The sequence below is a fragment of the Acipenser ruthenus genome, chromosome 8 (genome assembly GCF_902713425.1).
Source record: "Acipenser ruthenus chromosome 8, fAciRut3.2 maternal haplotype, whole genome shotgun sequence".
Classification (NCBI taxonomy): Eukaryota; Metazoa; Chordata; class Actinopteri; order Acipenseriformes; family Acipenseridae; genus Acipenser; species Acipenser ruthenus.
The window spans coordinates 57,742,208-57,760,214 of NC_081196.1; the positions used below are offsets into that span (position 1 = coordinate 57,742,208).

At 34.9% G+C, this 18,007-nt stretch overlaps 1 protein-coding gene across 1 annotated transcript in view; it reads left to right on the plus strand.

Annotated features, from left to right (window-relative positions):
- LOC117407461 (kelch-like protein 1) overlaps window positions 1–12,550 on the plus strand; it is a 53,185-nt gene extending 40,635 nt beyond the window's left edge. Inside the window, exons 7-11 of the mRNA XM_034012525.3 lie at window positions 1,992–2,216; window positions 8,533–8,695; window positions 9,095–9,307; window positions 9,615–9,786; window positions 10,116–12,550. Of these exons, the coding sequence (XP_033868416.1) occupies window positions 1,992–2,216; window positions 8,533–8,695; window positions 9,095–9,307; window positions 9,615–9,786; window positions 10,116–10,175 (833 nt within the window). The 3' untranslated portion in view covers window positions 10,176–12,550. The remainder of the gene's footprint in view (window positions 1–1,991; window positions 2,217–8,532; window positions 8,696–9,094; window positions 9,308–9,614; window positions 9,787–10,115) is intronic.
- The last annotated feature ends 5,457 nt before the right edge of the window (window positions 12,551–18,007 follow it).

The window sequence follows — 18,007 nt, forward strand, 5'->3', positions numbered from 1 at the left end:
TTTTATTTTTTTATGTGGTTGTTACTAAATTATTATGCATTTACAAAGGTTTTAAATTATTATTTATTTCTTAGCAGGCACCCTTATCTAGGGTAACTTACAATTGTTACAAGATATCACATTATTTTTACATACAATTACATTATTTTTTACACATTATTTTTACATACAATTACCCATTTATACAGTTGGGTTTTTACTGGAGTAATCTAGGTAAAGTACCTTGCTCAAGGGTATAGCAGCAGTGTCCTCCACCTGGGATTGAACCCACAACCCTCCGGTCAAGAGTCCAGAGCCCTAACCACTACTCCACACTGCTGCCCAATGAAATGAAATATATGTTTATTTCCATAGTGTTTCTAATAGCAAAATAAAGTAAAAATTATTATTATTATTATTATTATTATTATTATTATTGAATGCTCCAAATACACATGATATATTATTGTGTAGGCTAATTTATAATCTAGAGTCATTGAAAAAGAAATTGAACTTTAATTGAAATAAATAACTTTTTTTAGAATAACATTGGCAAGGGATTTAGCATATCCCTACAAAGCTGTTGTTGGAACTACTTAATTTAATGTGCTGTTTCTGGTAATTGGGTGATAATAAAAGCAATATAGTTCTGTTAAAGTAATTTCATTTATTTGCTTTCTACTGTTATACTTTATTAGAGTTTTAGTGAACTGCTGAGTTAAACACCATGATCTTTTTGTGTTAAGTGCTGGTGGGTCCTGTTCACAAAACTTTAACTCATGTGTTACTTATATAAAGATGTTTTATTATTATTATTATTATTATTATTATTATTATTATTATTATTATTATTATTATTATTATTATTAATAAAATACAAATTGAAAGACTTTGATCATGAAAGTGTTCAACTGTAGTTGGGGTGTGGGCATTATTATGATTAGGTAGATAGATTACGTTTACAATTAGGCATGCTTAAAATTCAACGGTAGAGCACCGCACACAGTCACACTAAAGAATCAAGAAGTGCAGTTAACATATGTATTGACTGGTGAAATACAATTCAAAGTTGCTACAGTATGTCCACTGTTTTGTCATTTCAAATATTTTCACAAAACAAACAATACACTTTAAACCTAGAGTGTGCAGTTCAAAAGCACATAATGAAAAAACACATCTGTAGATGAAAAACGCTAGAATAAAAGTCGTTACGTTTAAAAAATATATAAATGCGTGACATTTTCAGTCCACTAAAATAAATGGCTTTATATAATCTCTGTAAGTAAGAAATCAGAGTGTCCAGTGTGAAAACACAACACGGAATAAAACATTAACGTAGAATCCAAAGTAGCACTATAGCATTGAAAGCGTAGTCAATCAGACTGCGGAGTCTGTATCATCTGATCTGAAACCACCGAAGTCCACGTCTTCGTCATCTGAACCTTCATCATTGATGATGCAAGCAATTGTCTGAATCATTAGTGCACAGAGCAACAACTTCTAGGCAGTTTTTTTTCTATTCACGCAAGCCGCGATATTGCCTTAGGCATTATTTGTGAGGGTTATTAAAAAGTGGAAATTAATGTGGGGCGATCGTTCAAACCAGGACGTTGACTCGGTAGAATCTGGTACATTTGGGACATACGGTATCATAAAATAAAATATATCCAGACCAGTTCACAGTTGTAACACATTATTTAATTAGTTTGATTAGGTTATGCAATTTACATATGTGCTAAGATAAAATGTAAAGATTTCCAACCCCCATATTTTTTAACTAGTTAAAAAAGTTGGCTTTGTTTTGCTTTTAAATATGACGTAGAACTGACTGTTACCTACAGGAAAAAATATCACCTCCCCAGACATACATTAAATTAGACAAAGAGCATTTTGTAGAAACAGAAAGAAAAGGTCACATTGCTCTCTTAGAAGTTATATTTTTGTGTATATGTACAACAAATCTGTTATTTTGTCACACCCTAAATGACTTGCTTTGATGACTGTATTTCCAGGTGCATCAACCATAGAAACATATGACCTAAGAACGAATTCTTGGACACAGGCTGGGATGATGAATGGCAGGAGGCTGCAGTTTGGAGTAGCTGTCATTGAGGAAAATCTGTATGTTATTGGAGGGAGAGATGGTTTGAAGACTTTAAACACTGTTGAATGTTACAATCTGAAATCAAAGAATTGGACCATTGTATCCCCCATGTCAACTCATAGACATGGACTTGGTAAGTACAAGATATGTGGAATCCATTCTCATATAAACATTTGTAGAACGTGCCCAGTTGTTTTTTAATCTGATAGCAGGTGGTGTGGAGCTGCTTTAATGTGTGTTACTTGTTATTGTTTATAACACAAATTACATTTCCAGGATGGTAGCATATTATTAAAGTTATACTCGGAGGAAGATCTAAATACCACCACTCTTTAAACTTGCATTAACTCACGGGAAAGACCTCTACTTATACAAAAAGCTACATCACTGCAATGAGGTTCTGATGCATTAGTACACCACAAGCATATAAACTCAAACGAAGATGCTTGATTATGAAATCAAAAGGCACCCCTAACAGAAGAAGATTGTTCAATTAAATGTGGTGAAATAATTTGAATAATGAGCTTACTTCTCTGGCATGGTGTTCTAGTTTCATAAACAAACGTGTGCTGCTTTTCTAAAGTTCAAAGTTATCCTCATTTTAAATTAAAGGCATACTGTACCATATTCGCATAACAGGTAGAGAGAGTTGATTAAATGACTGCACATGCAAGAGAGACCAGTACAAACAGTTGCAGATTTAAATAACATTCTGTGTCTTAAAGTATAGTACATAACACCCAGGTGGGCTAAAAAGACCATCAAGAAGCATGATAAAGCATGATAAAGTGGTCTAAGCTTTTTTGGACATAAGTGAAAACAGAGGTAAGTCCAATGAACTTCCATAACCAGTCATTTCTAAATGTATACACCTTGCAAGACATGTGTTTCTCCTCGAAGTTGCATGAGGCACAGACAAGTGGCTGTGGCTTCAAGCCCCATCATTGAGTCTCCCTGAGCCTGGAACAGGTAGATGTGCACAATTGTGTGTACTCGCAAGGATGGGCTGTGTTTAGGTTTTTCGTTGTGAGACAGGTCTTTTACCCATTAAGTGAAATAATTAGGATCTAAACGTGTGGGGGCTTTATCTCTATTGAACATTAAAAAAGAGGTGTATAAATTGTGCAAATCATAATTATTTTCTTAGGGGCAAAGAGGGAACACCAGAACAAAGTGATCTATTGTAGAACTTGAATATTTGCTCCAGCTGTAATGCTTTATTGCTTTCTTTGACAGTCTTTGTGAAGTAGCCACTAAAAAAAAATGTCATCATGATGTTATTAAACTGACCTTCAGTAAACAATTGAGTCCAAGCTTCCTGACATGTTATTACAGAAACATATAAACATTGACTAGTATTATTCCAGTGTTTGTCAAAAAGACAATTACCATGTCTCATAAATGTTATTGATTGATATCATATATTTTCCTCTGGCAAGGTGAACATGTACTGTACATTCTGTATAAAGCTGAAGGAACACAAAGCCACTTAGTGGCTTGGAACTTGGTTTCAGGAGACTTGGTTTCAGGTCACTGCATGGCACACCAGGGGAGACTTAGGGTTTGATACAGCAAAGTTGCCTCAACATAGGTCTCCCAGACTCCTGGAACCAGGTTTCAAGCAACTGTTTGTGAAAAAGTGACTTTGTGTTCCTGCAGCTTTAGATTTCATTAAAAATACATACAAGGTTCAAAGATATTGTGGCAAGGGATACTGTAGACACCGGTACATCCACAGCTTCTTCTTTAGCGACTTTAACACAACTTTTCTTATATTGCCCTTTAGGACACCAGTGGTGCCCTTAATGATTCACACTGTAGATTCTAATATTCAATCAAGAAAATTGTACTAAAATCCTGTCTTGGTATGACCACCTTTAGGTTTAGAGGAGATGTAATGCAGTGGTATTTGTAGGGTTCTCTGTATAATGTACAATTGGAGAGGAAAACTAACAAAATTGGTTTCCATTTCTGTCATCACTTTTTGATGCACACAGCAGTAATTCTTTGAGCTCAAATTGACAGTAATATGGCTATCAGGGATGTGTAAAAAATGAACATCATAGATCCCTTGAATTCACTGACATCAGCTGTAGCATGAAGAAAAAGCATCTCATTCCAATATCATCATATAAATAATTCAACAACCAGAGCCCTCAAAAAACAATTAAATGTATTAGAATTTTCCTTTTCACTTTGTACTAACGGCTCCCTGAAGGCAAGACTGGTAATTAAAGCGAAAGCAAAGATGACCTTAGCCGGGACAGTCTTCCTCCTAGGGCTTTGTTTTGAAAATTGAATAATTTGTCATACTTGTAGGGCTGGGACTGAAACCCAAAGTTGGATATGGGAGAATTCTTTTCAAGTACTCTTCATTAAATATAGAAAGTACACTTCATCATAAGAACTCTGCATTGTGTAGGATGAGTCCTGCCACAGTAAAGGGAGTAACACAAGTCCAATGTTACCTTAAGTGAAGGCACCCTCAGGGATTTGACACAAATGACATTTTATAAAAGGTAGACATCAAGGTCTATCCTCTAGGGAAAATACTACCCTCCATACTTGAAATGGCATACCCAAAGGATAGTCTTGTATGCCCTTATGATTGGATTAACCCTGCCTTTTGAACTGAACCCCTTAAAACCTTACAGCTCCCCATTCTAGTAGACAAGTATCAACCAATATTGTGCCGCATCTTGACGTGTACAGTTCTCAAGATGCCCTGAATATACAGGTTTCTAAATGTATGGTGTCCTTGCAGCTCAGTGGGAAGGTGGGGACATATCCAGTCTGGTTACATTACAATATAACTTACTTTTATATAGCTGTCTTTATGCAAGCATATCCCAGGGTGCTTTACAGTAAAAACAATAAAATAAAATGGAAGCCAACGGCCTAGCAATCCAGCTCAAAAATAAGCTAACTCAAACAGATATGATTTTAAAAATGATTTTAAAATGTCAGCTGTGTCAGCATTCCTGATATGATTTGGAATAGAGTTTCAAAGGCAGGGAGCAGAACTACTAAAGGCCTTTGCCCCTCCTGATTTAAGCCAACTTACTGGAGCAACCAGAAGGCCAGCATTTGCTGATCTCAGAGTATGACTAGGGGCATACGGTACTAACAGTTCCTGCAAGTGTGAAGGCCCTAAACCATAAAGGGCCTTATAAGTAGTAAGAAGAATTTAATTAAATCCTGAACGCTAATTGAAGTTTTTTTTCTGTAATCTTGTCGTGACTTTTTATTGTTGAACTGCTATTTCCAGGGTTGTTACAGATTGTACATATGTTGTTATAAATATTTAATATTTCTGTTCTGTGGGAAACCTCATTTTGCCATGTTTCCCTTCTGTTACTGGTATTTCTGGATTTTAAATAAGTTTAGAAGGGACATATATATATATATATATATATATATATATATATATATATATATATATATATATATATATATATAGTATACTTCACTTATGCTACATTCGTTACCCTTAAGCCTTCAGAAGATCATTGTATTAGACAAACTACACAGCAAACTAATGATTTTGGTTTTTCGAAGACTGTTTAAAGCTAAGTAAGTGTCCTTTCATTATCAATGCTGTGAATTAAAGAAAAATTGCATTAAATAGAAGTTGTAGTTAAATCTCAGGCATTGCTTTATCTTTAGTGTGCTGTTTAAGATGTAGCAATATTCAAAATCATTTAAAAAAATTGTTTAATAGTGAAGTTGATTAAGCTGTACGTTTAAATATATATATATATATATATATATATAATCTTTACTTTAGATTCCATTTTACACGGATGCAGTACTTATAGAGTGTAGCCAAGTTGAATTATTGTGATAAATTACTTTCAAAAGAAAACTTTGTTCATTTTCAAAGATTGTTGGCACCCTCAAACCAACTTTGTAAACAACACTTGGAAGTGTTCTAATTGTAGGAAAAAGAAAAGAAAAATATATATTTTCCATAAAAATAGATATTAAATGGAGTAGAGAAAGACGAACATGGAGAAGTATTGTTAATTACACATGTATGCAACTTCAATGGGTCTTCTGGTAATTGACTAAAAACCCTGACAATAAATCACAAACTTTTTGTGTCTTATTGCTATAATAAAATGGATGAATTGTCTATATACAGTACATACTGTGTGTGTATGTGTGTGTGTGTGTGTGTGTGTGTGTATATATATATATATATATATATATATATATATATATATATATAATCCATCCATTAACAGAGTCGTCATTTAATAAGTGTCTCAGTAAGAAACTCCCACAGGTATATATATATATACTGTGTATATTACTGAACTTTTGCTTGAGATCAAGGTTTTCAGCAAATACCTGTGGGAGTTTCATACTGAGACATTTATTGAATGACTGTGTTAATGGATGGATAATGATGCAAAATAAAAAGAATGTTAATAAAGTCATTAATTAGACTGACAGTGAAGGTTCCACACCCTCTAAACAAAGTTTTGTAAAAAGTCAAAGTCAACCACACACTTTGATTACCATCAAACACTACCCAATTGAGAAATAAGCTTTAAAATGTAACAGGGCTTACAATTTCTATACATGAGCCTAGCATGAGGTCCTTTAATCTGCATACCTCTGACACTAAGACACATCCAGGAAGATTTAAAAATGGGCTAGGGATAGTGTCAAAATGAATGATTGGCTACTAGTTCTCTTCAGTGATAAATCCACATTCTGTCTTAATTATACTGCCAGACCAATGTTGCAGAACAAAATAGATATAAAGTAGGATCTGTAATGGTGTGGGCTGGAATCAGCATACAGGTAAAGTCAGACATCCACGTCCTCCGGAATGGATCCCTCACTGCTGTTCAGTACCAAAATGAGATTTTCCATTCAGTGGTGAGTCCTTATGCTGGTGTAGTCATTTGATGACAAACACCATTTCATGACAATGCTTGCCCACATCAAGCAAGGATCATCACCTCTTTATCTTGAACAGTAAGCAATCGAGAGAATGGATTGGACACAAGCAATGTGATCTGTTCAGAATTGCACATGAAGTAGTTATTGTTAGAAGTAGTTATTTTACTCCTTACTAACATTGAGTTTGCAACACTGTTTTCTTCAGGTGAAAAAAGGCACCTATACTTGGGGAAAGAAGAATTAATTCAGAGTTAAAGGGCAGCAATACTTTACGCTTTCTTTATTAAATTAGATCACCTTGTTTATTTATTTTTCCCAACGTAAATTTCAAAATGAGCAGTTCACAATTGCTTGCTTTGAAGGGATAAATGTTGTTGCCATGGCAAGGTTAAGATCTGTAGAGCTCATGGTTGTCAGTACAGTATGTCTGTGTTGAATAGTAATACAAAGTGTAGAAGTGAATAGAAACATGTGGTGATCAGTATTTCTATCAATACTTCCAAGATTTGGATGTGTTGCCATTTGGGGTTATTTTCATTGGTTTATGAAGTAATTATTCATAAACCATATTATCCTTCATCTGTGTTTAACAATTAGTATCAGTACAATGTGGTGTTCACAGATTACTTTAAGAAAGTCAGTCAAACTAGGCAGCAGCGAGCTGGAAGGTACATTTTTATCCTGTCGTGACAACTCATCAGGGCAGTCTTTTTAGCTGTAAATGACTGTCTTTGTGAGTGGCTGTCAGGCATGGAGACAGCTATGGAAAGGAGGTGATATCAGAGTTAGAATTCAATGTAAGCATTCGCAGCATATTTTTTTCTTGTACCGGTACCTACTTTCCAGGAGTCAATTTGATTATTATGCCTTTACAGAATATATATGTGATACCTATCTGTGGAAAGCCATGCAATCTGTTTTTCTGTGGCGGTAGATAACAGTTCGTTTTCACTGCAATGTTTCTTTAAATTTCATCTTTCTCTACAGGAGAATCCAAACATGCTCAGTCTCTATATGCTTATGCAAATTGTTTGAATAATTTTGGTCTCCACAGGAACCTTGATTTTAGCTTTTTTTTTTTATTTGCAAGTGGAAATTTCCTGTTTTGTATTTTCAATAATTATCTGTTCTGTATTTAATTCTCTCATCTACGGTACTCCATATCGGATGTAACTATTGGTTTTAGTGATTCAGTGTAGATCTAAAGTTGATGAAAACATTATTGGATCAAGCATTTAATTTTCTGGATAATACTTCAATCAGTAGTTACTGTAAAAACCTTTGTATAAGTCTATTTTCTTGGTCTTTTTTATGGTACTTACAAAGACATGGAGAAGGTGCTTATAATGTCATACCTTTACACGGAAGACAGTGCATTAAAAAGGGTCTCAATTAAATTGGGAGTGGTGAAAATTATACTGTAACTAATAAAAAGGTTTGACAAAATACTATAAAAGTGCGTATGGGAGGGCATGTCTTCAAGGGCAAAATGTATGCCTAATGTTTCTGTTGCACCATTTCTGTTCTGTTTCAAGGAGTAACACTGTTAGAAGGCCCTATTTATGCTGTTGGAGGCCATGATGGCTGGAGTTACCTGAACACAGTGGAGAGATGGGATCCACAAAGTCAGCAGTGGACATTTGTTGCAAGTATGTCTACTGCCAGGAGCACGGCTGGAGTGGCAGCTTTAAATGGAAAGTAGGTAGATTCCTTAAAACCCAAGGCACAGCTACGTTTCTAATCATTGCTGCCTATGCATATGTATATGATAAATTAATTAGCATGTTATCTTATGTAGATGAGGATATCAGTCACTATTATATAAAAACTGAGTTTCTTTCTTGCATCTTCTGGGGAGGGATTACCTAGATGCACCTAGTTTTATATTGCACTGTAGATAGTGAAGGCTTGACTTTAATGCCCTGTCCTATCCATGACCATGGGATCTGGCGCACACCTTCTCCTAAATTTGGAATGAGCTACTCATGGTTGCAATAGAACATTTGTTTTCAAATGTATTGTATATGTAATTGATTCATAACATCCATTTTGTCTGTAATAAACGTAAATTAAATTATACTGACATCATTTTAACAGACTGTGTGCTGTTGGTGGCCGTGATGGAAGTTCCTGTCTCAGTTCAATGGAGTGCTATGACCCTCACACTAATAAATGGAGTATGTGTTCACCAATGTCCAAGAGAAGAGGAGGTGTAGGAGTCGCAGCATGTGATGGTTTTCTATATGCGGTCGGGGGGCATGATGCTCCAGCTTCCAGTCATTGCTCACGGCTTTCAGACTGCGTGGAGAGGTACTTCAATATAAAGTCAATTCATTTGTGAGTCTGGGACAGCCAATCATGTGCAGCACACAATAGGACATTTACATTGCTGTTATTAATCTGTATTTATTCACATTTTAGTAAATCATATTCACAACTATTTTAACTTATGAGTTATTGAATCTTTTCTTGGTGTTCCTGCTATGCCCCAAAAAACATGATCATTTACAATTTTCTTCACTGAAGCTTTTGACAAGCGCATGTCATTAAATTATTGATATATTTTAAGATTTTAAGAAGAATATATATATAATGTTTTTATTATATATTTTTTTAGATATGACCCAAAAACAGACACATGGACAATTGTTGCACCACTAAACTTGCCTCGAGATGCTGTCGGAGTATGCCTTCTTGGAGATAAGTTATATGCAGTTGGTGGATATGATGGACAAACATATCTGAACACAATGGAATCATATGATCCTGAGACAAATGAATGGACAAAGGTAACTACAAAAGTACCTTTAATCTATATCACACCACCAAATCCAGACAAGTTGTCAATGTAGAAATCATTCCAGAATTACAAGAAAAGGGTATCAAGAGCAAACCAGAAGGATGTTAATGATGTTATTACATATGCAATCAACATGTTACAGTATATGCAGGTGAAGTTATTCCATTTGCTAGTAGATATTTATTATACATTCAGTTAGTATTACAATTGTAGTTTTGATACCTGACAAATGACAATAATACCCTTCATAATGTGAACGTACTGTAGTCCTTTTCTTTGTATGTATTGTTTTACAATCTGTTATTCTCTTTTACACAGATGTCATCACTGAACATTGGAAGAGCTGGCGCATGTGTCATTGTTATCAAGCAGCCTTAACAGTCTCATTATCAGGTGGCTATACAGAATGTACAATGTGAATTACTCACAATACTCAGCCAGGAGTAGGGGGGTTGAGGGGGGATGAGGACCACCCCAGAGTGCAGGAATTGGGGTTAAAACCTGCAGAAAACGAGCGATCATCTTGGTTGTATACTGTTCATTTAAATTTGAATTACTTTGTGGTAATTTGTATGTAGTTTATGATAGAAGCATCTTGCTTTTCAATTCTGTAAACATCAGAGCTTTCTCCTTATGTCTTTGGTACTTCTCCTTCTCTATCTACCAGTTCACAAAGGATATGCATCATAAAATGGCTTAAATAAAGACAGTGTTGGCCTTTCTTTCTTTCAGTTCCTATCAATGGTTATGTTTACAGCAGAAATAAAACGTTTGATGGACCCTTCTTTTTAGTTAATTCAGTTAACCAGTGATAAAGCGGTTTTCACTGTATTTATAAAGGTGTACACATGTTAATGTTTTTAGATATAAGGATGTCATCTATGAAATGTCTAAGAAGTATAGCATACTTTTATTTACAAAATGTTTTTCCTATGTTATATTATTCTCGCCAACTTCCCAACTTCCTAGTTCCAGATGCCAGGGACTGAGCATCCGTCTACAGGATGCCACTGTCTGTTTTTCACTCGTGGGGAAAGAAAAAAGCCTCCATTTCCACCTATTGAATTCATTATAATAGTAATCTAAACAAAAATAAGAATGTTACAGTGCATACGTCACTTCCATTTTGCCCAATCATAGTACACATCGGCTATGTCAATGGGTCACGGTTGATGCTTGCCCACAAAATTTGCTTTTGCACCAAAGCCTTAAGAATCATCCATTCCCTAACCTAAGTTCCTCTCCACTGTCCGCCTTTCATATTCTTATTGTAGGACTCACTTGACCCTCCTTTGTTGAGAGTGCTCCATCATGCAATGCACATCAATCCATTGATAAGAGAATGGAAGCATCTGCCCCATCTGCAAAGACCAATACCAAACGTGGTATAAAAATGTTATTAACTGAATCTTCATTGTGCACCAAGAATTACTGTTCAGCACCTTACCTTTGTATATAAACTGAATCAACACTGTAAGGCATGTTTTAGATCAACATTTTGAACATGAGACCAGATAAAACATGGTGCATCATGTACAAAACTGAGTATAATGTTATCTTTTTAATTTTATGAAATGTCTTCTCTTACTATTAGTTACATTGTTCTGTGTCTAAAGAATGGCTTTCTAACAGAAAGAGTTTCTAACAGAACTTCAAAATATCATTATTATTTCATGCCTTTTCAAATCATAATTTAGGTACATTTACTAAATACACAAGATGATGTCTTAGATACAGTTTCCTGTCTTACTTAGAAATAGGGAATAAACTAACAATTGTTAGAACAGAATCTCGGTTTTGGACAAAACAATGTTCCCGCTGTTCCCGCCTCTTAAGGGGAGATGGAAGCCATGCCCTCTGAAAGAGGAACTGGTGATTCAACTGTGATTGCTACTGCAACAGTCAGGTAAGTTTACCTGAAGTTTAAACAAGTTCAGGGGGAGTGATCAAAGGAGGGAGCAAGTAGTAATCCCTCCCCCGAATCTCAATTCTAATTGTGCTGGAATTGTCATTTTTAAGTGTTTCAGTTTCTGGTGGTGTGCTTGTTAAAAAATGTGTATTGATTGCAAAAGCAGGAAAAGTGTCCACAAATGTGCAGAACAATAAAGAATATTGATAAGAGCTATGTACTGTAGAAAGAGACCTTAAAAGTGATAGTAACATTTAAGCTGTTTTTAGTATATGTAATAACACTTCTGATGTATAAAATAAAGTCAATGCATTATCTCTGCTCAGCACAATATATGCATCTTTAAGTGTCTCCATGGTTTTAATTCAGTTGGAAGCCCCCATCTTTAAAATTAAACTTTACAAGGGAAATGTGAATTTAATAGTTAAATAGTGTTTCAAAATGTATTATGTCAAAATGGTATATTGAACCTGAACATAGAAACAACTTCAATGTACTATCATGAATGTAGGCCACTGTTGTTCAGTAATATTTATTAATGTATGTATTTATTTATTTAAAAGGTCCTATGTTAATACAATAGCACATTTTTTATAGAACTATCTAAAATGCATATTATGTATTATCTACAGTTCATATTTGAAACCAAAATGAAAGCCTCAAATGGTTTGCTTGTATTTTCTCCAGATATGGACATTGTAACATAGGGCTCATTGGTTCAGAACCACTCATTTATTTACACAAGTATTTATGTATTTCACCTCAAAACTCCTACTATCCATGACTCAGTGGAATTCCATGATGTAAATGATAGCATGTTTCAAATTGTGTTGAAAAAAATAAACTTGCCTGTTGACTTTGTTTATGCCCTCATGATTCAAAGTATTATTGTTTATATTTTGTTAGATTATAATTAGGCCTTCTGATTTTCAGTTTTAACTGATAAATCCTGATAAAGCACCCCTGACACACAAAAAAAATGTATTCGGTGTATATCCAATAAACACTGGAAAATGGTTCCTCAATTCACCTTGACTTGAACCCTTTCCCTGTGAAAAATAAAATAAAAATAACCTACAAAATAAAAAAAGAATACTTAGCCAGTGCAGTTGTCCCTCCTTCCTAACTTGTATCTGTCATTGATTCATTCTGAATACTTTAAACCCACACCAACTACTGAGTGGCAGCAAATTCCTACATTTCTATTGGAGGATTGTACACGCTTGCGAGATTTAAAATGAGATTGCAATTTAATTCGGAGCATTGTTCTTGCTCGTGAGATTTAAAAACTATATTACAGTTCGATAGGTTTCATTTACATGCCTGTGGAATTTAACACATAATAGCAAATTGTGGCGAAATGTAAACAAATGCCTAAACACACACACACAAAAACAGAAAAATATGCCTGTGACCTTAATACAAGTGTGCAAGTACTGTCAAGTTACTATACACACTGACAGAAAAAAAAATGCCCAAGTATTTTGGAAAGTAACCAAAAACAATAATTTCTTACAGTATAAAAAGCGAAAGCCAAAAAAGGTGTAAAATATATATTTAAAAAGGCTTCTTTGACCAAATAGAAAAACATTTTTTGCATATAATCCAAGCCAATGTGGCTTGGTAACACTCACCGCTATATCTAAAAAAGTGCCTCCCTTCCTCTGTCCTAAGTATGTTTCTTCTCAACTGTGTCCTCTGATCCTGGTCTCTATGCTGCAGTTAAAATATTGACTAGGTTTAACTTTGTCAACTACTTTTAGGTGTTCTGGGATTATTCAGAATGTATTTCTGTTGAATAATTGCTATAATCTTACAATGCAAGTCAAAGTGGATGTGTCTAATAAAGTTTTTAAAATGCACCTAAATGCTGAAGAAACCAAGATCCTCAAGAGTTAAACAAAAAAAAGTGGATTTCTGCCAAAAAAAAGTGATACCAAGTTTATAAATGTCTGTTCTCTTCTCTTCACATTACACATTGACAGCTGGACTTTCTTAATCCTAATTCGGATTCCTACCTGACAATACGAGAGGTTATTTACCAGTTTTTTTTTGTTTGTTTGTTATTGTATTCTATTTGTTGAAAAAAAAAAACACAAATTCACTGTCAATCCATGCTATTAAATTGTGGGAGGAGAACAATCTCATTATCTCACCCTACTAAGGGCATTCTTCTGTAGCACTTTGAATGAAGTGTCTCTAACTACAGTACAGTATAATGTAATTACAATGTAATTGCATTACATGTGGTTACATGGTAATTATATTGTAAATACACAACCACACATGTAAATACAGGGTAACATTTTTCATTAGACATGTTGTGCATTGTACCCACACATCCATACATCATTACTGTGTGATTGTACAGTGTAGTTAGAAACACTTAATTTACTAATTCTTCGGGTTATCTCTCTTGTTCCTATTTTACAACCACAAGGAATTACGTACACTGTTAAATACAGTTTTGTCAAGTGCGATTAGCAGGTTGTCAAAGTTTTGATTTGGTCACAGCCATTGTCTGGCTACTATCTGTGCATCTGAAGTTAAAAACAGTTTGTATTAAAATACATATTAACTTAAACAGGAGAAAACACTTTATGAAGATAAATGATGAACAGGTACAGATAATGAAATTCCAATGGCTATGTTTTCAACAAAAATATAGGTAGCACGCTATGATAGTAAAGCTATTATTCCTGAACAAAAATCCACTTGACCCTGTACTTTTTTAATTTGACATGGTTTTACAACAAACTTCTTAGTGGGTGTCATATTATGGTAATTAAGGAGGGGCTATGCTAATATTTTGGATGTCACGCATCAAGTGAACCGTGACATTAAACAGTTGCGCATTAAAAGGGGTGTTTACAACGACTTTGTAATACGGACAATGTACTGTGCTCTTTATACCTTACAGTTCAACAGATGCATGTTAAGATGATACAGTTAAGAAAGAACTGGAAACGCATTTCGCTGTATGTAGGAGCTACAGGAAGAAGCAGGTGATTCTGTAGGTAGCTTTATTGCAGCACTGCATTGTTTCTAGAAACATTGCGGCTATGGAGCATTATACATCAAAATTACATGTGATAGAATCGTTGTGGGATACAAAGCAATCAGCAAGGCTCCTAACGGACCCTGATCCACATTGGATAAAGTAGTATTACCTTGCTCGCCAGAGTGAATCAGTAATAATGCAGCAGGCTATGATGAGAAATAGTTTGCAGTGAGTACTGAGAAGAAACCATGCAGTATTAAACCAAAACAGCATGTGACTAACAAGCTAAAGCAACAATGGAATAAATGGAAACAATTCAGGTTTAATAAACAGACAAACTGCACAGGATGTGGGAAAAGTCCATCCTACAGCAGAAAACAATGTCCTGCTAAAGATACAAATTGCAATACATGATCAAAGAAGGGCCATCATGCAACAGTCTGTAGAAAGGAACTTCAGAAAGCCATTAAAAGATGAAAAGAGCAAAGATTTATCTGGGAAACACTAACATTGAATTCAAGATACACACAGGAGCTGATGTGACAGTTATTCCTGAAAATCTGTGTTTAGGAGCTAAGTTTGATGCAATAAAGAAAGCATATAAGATTCTGCAGTCAATGATTACAATGTACCTTATCCAATGGCAGGAATATAATTGAACTGGAACTGTATGTCGTACAGGAACTACAGAAGTCCAACTGGAGGATTATTCAGAGGTTGAGATTCCAGAGGACAATTTAGAAAATGAGCCATATAGAATAGGGGTCTCCAACCCTGGTCCTGGAGAGCCCTTATCCAGCAGGTTTATAGGTGTCATTACATCATCAGTGGCTAAAGATCTGGAACACCTGTTAATCTTAACTAATTGAGCCAATAATTGGTTCAATTAAGTAACTGAGAGATTGGTTGAAATGAAAACCAGCAGCCACAGTAGCTCTCCAGGACCAGGGTTGGAGACCTGTGATATAGAACCTCCAGACTTCACTGAAGTGATACCCCACCAGACAGAGACAGCCTCTGAAGTACCGAAATTACCTTGAGAAGCACTAACATTTGTTTCTCAAAGTCCTTGCAACAGGGCAGAATAACCCTTACACTCAGTGGAAGATTCGGACATTCTACCCCCTTCCTTCTATCATTAAAAGTTAAACAATGTTATACAAATATTCACTTTATCTATAATTTAACGTTAAGTCAAAGTACCTGAAGTTAATTTTTAATAGGTCACAGAAACAGGACTTCATACTGTAGTTATCTTAAAAATGCATAAAAACATATTCTAATGCATAGAAGGCATTTATTTAAGTTACAGTAGAGTGCCTTTGTCGCATTCCAGAAAGGGAGATCTAATTGTAGTTATTACTCATGGTTTGGCTCCACCTGCTGGACATATGTTCATATGCCTCCAATAGTTTGAGTCATTATTAACATATAAGTGACACTAAAGATCACACTACAGCATATGTGTGGTACTGTCTGTGTGTATGCAGGTGACCTCGTTGTACAGATGGGGTTGTACTGCATGTCATGTTAATAATTGTCTAATTGATTTAATTGTACAAATGTGTAATTTACTGTTTTTAATTTATAAAAATGTTTAAACCTGAAACTGAACAGTAAGGACTTTTTGTGTCTTATGTTGCACATGCACCAAAAAACATTGTCAATGCTTTTCTTTAGTAAATAACTTTACAAGCCGGGTATATATATATATATATATATATATATATATATATATTATTTTTAAATAACAGAAATGACAAGGTGATAGTAATTATGGCGATCACTGTATTTAACAATGTTATTGTAATGACCCAGTGGTGTGACAACAGGTATGTCAATTAGCTAGAAAAGCACTATGGTAATGGCCCAATGCGTTGAAAGCAATATTCTTCTAAAAGTGCTAAATGCTCATGTTGGCACTCAAGAGTGTAATTCCTAGCTAGCTGGGTTGTAGGCCAGCTGACTTGGGACTGGGTGAATGTCTTAGGGTGAATATGGTTTTAATGCTGTTAGTTCTCCTGTGTTCTCTGTATTGAGCACTCACTAACATCAGCCTATGGAAGGCTCTTCTCTACTCTATGTGCTGTCTGGTTTTTTTTTTTTTTTTTGCTGTTATGTTTCTAAAGACAGCTGCAGATCAAGTGTGTGCTTTATTTCCTATACTGCCTTGAAGCACAAATCACTGAGCACCAAGTAATCGAATACATTCTTAAATACCTAATAATAAAGGTGTTTCAAATCAATACATTATGCAACATATACCTTGTTACTGTAAGAATTATCCAGTTTTCTCGTCCCCGGGAAGACATTTTAGGTTTGATGACACCAGTGACACCCAGTGGCTGCTTGTTGCAATAATAAAACTGCTATTTCCATTTCATGTTCTTATGTATGTGTGTCTGAAAGATATCTGGGTCTGCTGGAGCACAACCAGTCATTTAATCTCTCTTATTTGAATGTTAAAAGAAGTGCATACATTCTAAAATGACCACATTGTTTAGCACAACTAGCAGAATACAAGCAGAAAACTAGTTAACCCTTTCAAAGCCGGGTTTAGAACACTATGCTGGAATTCTAAGCAAGGGTTTTTTGTCATTCAAATTTTAACTAATCACCATGAAACTATATATATATAATTTAAAAGCTTAGAACTTGAACAATATTATTTTCAAACTGTTTACATAATTCAGAGCATAGTAAAATGAAAAAAGGTACAAAAATGGCAGAAAAAAGTTTTTAAAATTTCTTTAAAAAAAAAGGTTCCCCATAACATTGTATCCTCCTACTATCCCATTTCAGTGTTTCAGGTCAGAAATGGTGATGCTGCAGGTAAAGGAATGTACCCACAAGAGATACAGTAGTAATTTTGTTCCATATGAAGACCCTTTTTTCTAGTAACTATTTAAATAATTCAGAACATCCTGGAATATAAAATTGCACAGTAATGACAAAGAAATGACAAAGTAAAATTACAAACATTTTTCAATAACTATGTATGTATTCTTAGGTCAGCAGTGTGGAGTAGTGGTTAGGGCTCTGGACTCTTGACCGGAGGGTCGTGGGTTCAATCCCCGGTGGGAGACACTGTACATTACATAGAATGCTCCACTAAAAACCCAACTGTTTAAATGGGTAATTGTATGTAAAAATAATGTGATATCTTGTAACAATTGTAAGTCACTCTGGATAAGGGCGTCTGCTAAGAAATAATAAATAATAATTCACTTCACCATGAGGTGTCTTTAAGTTACTGTTGACCAAAATGTAATAACACCAAGGGGGGTGGTGTCAATGTAA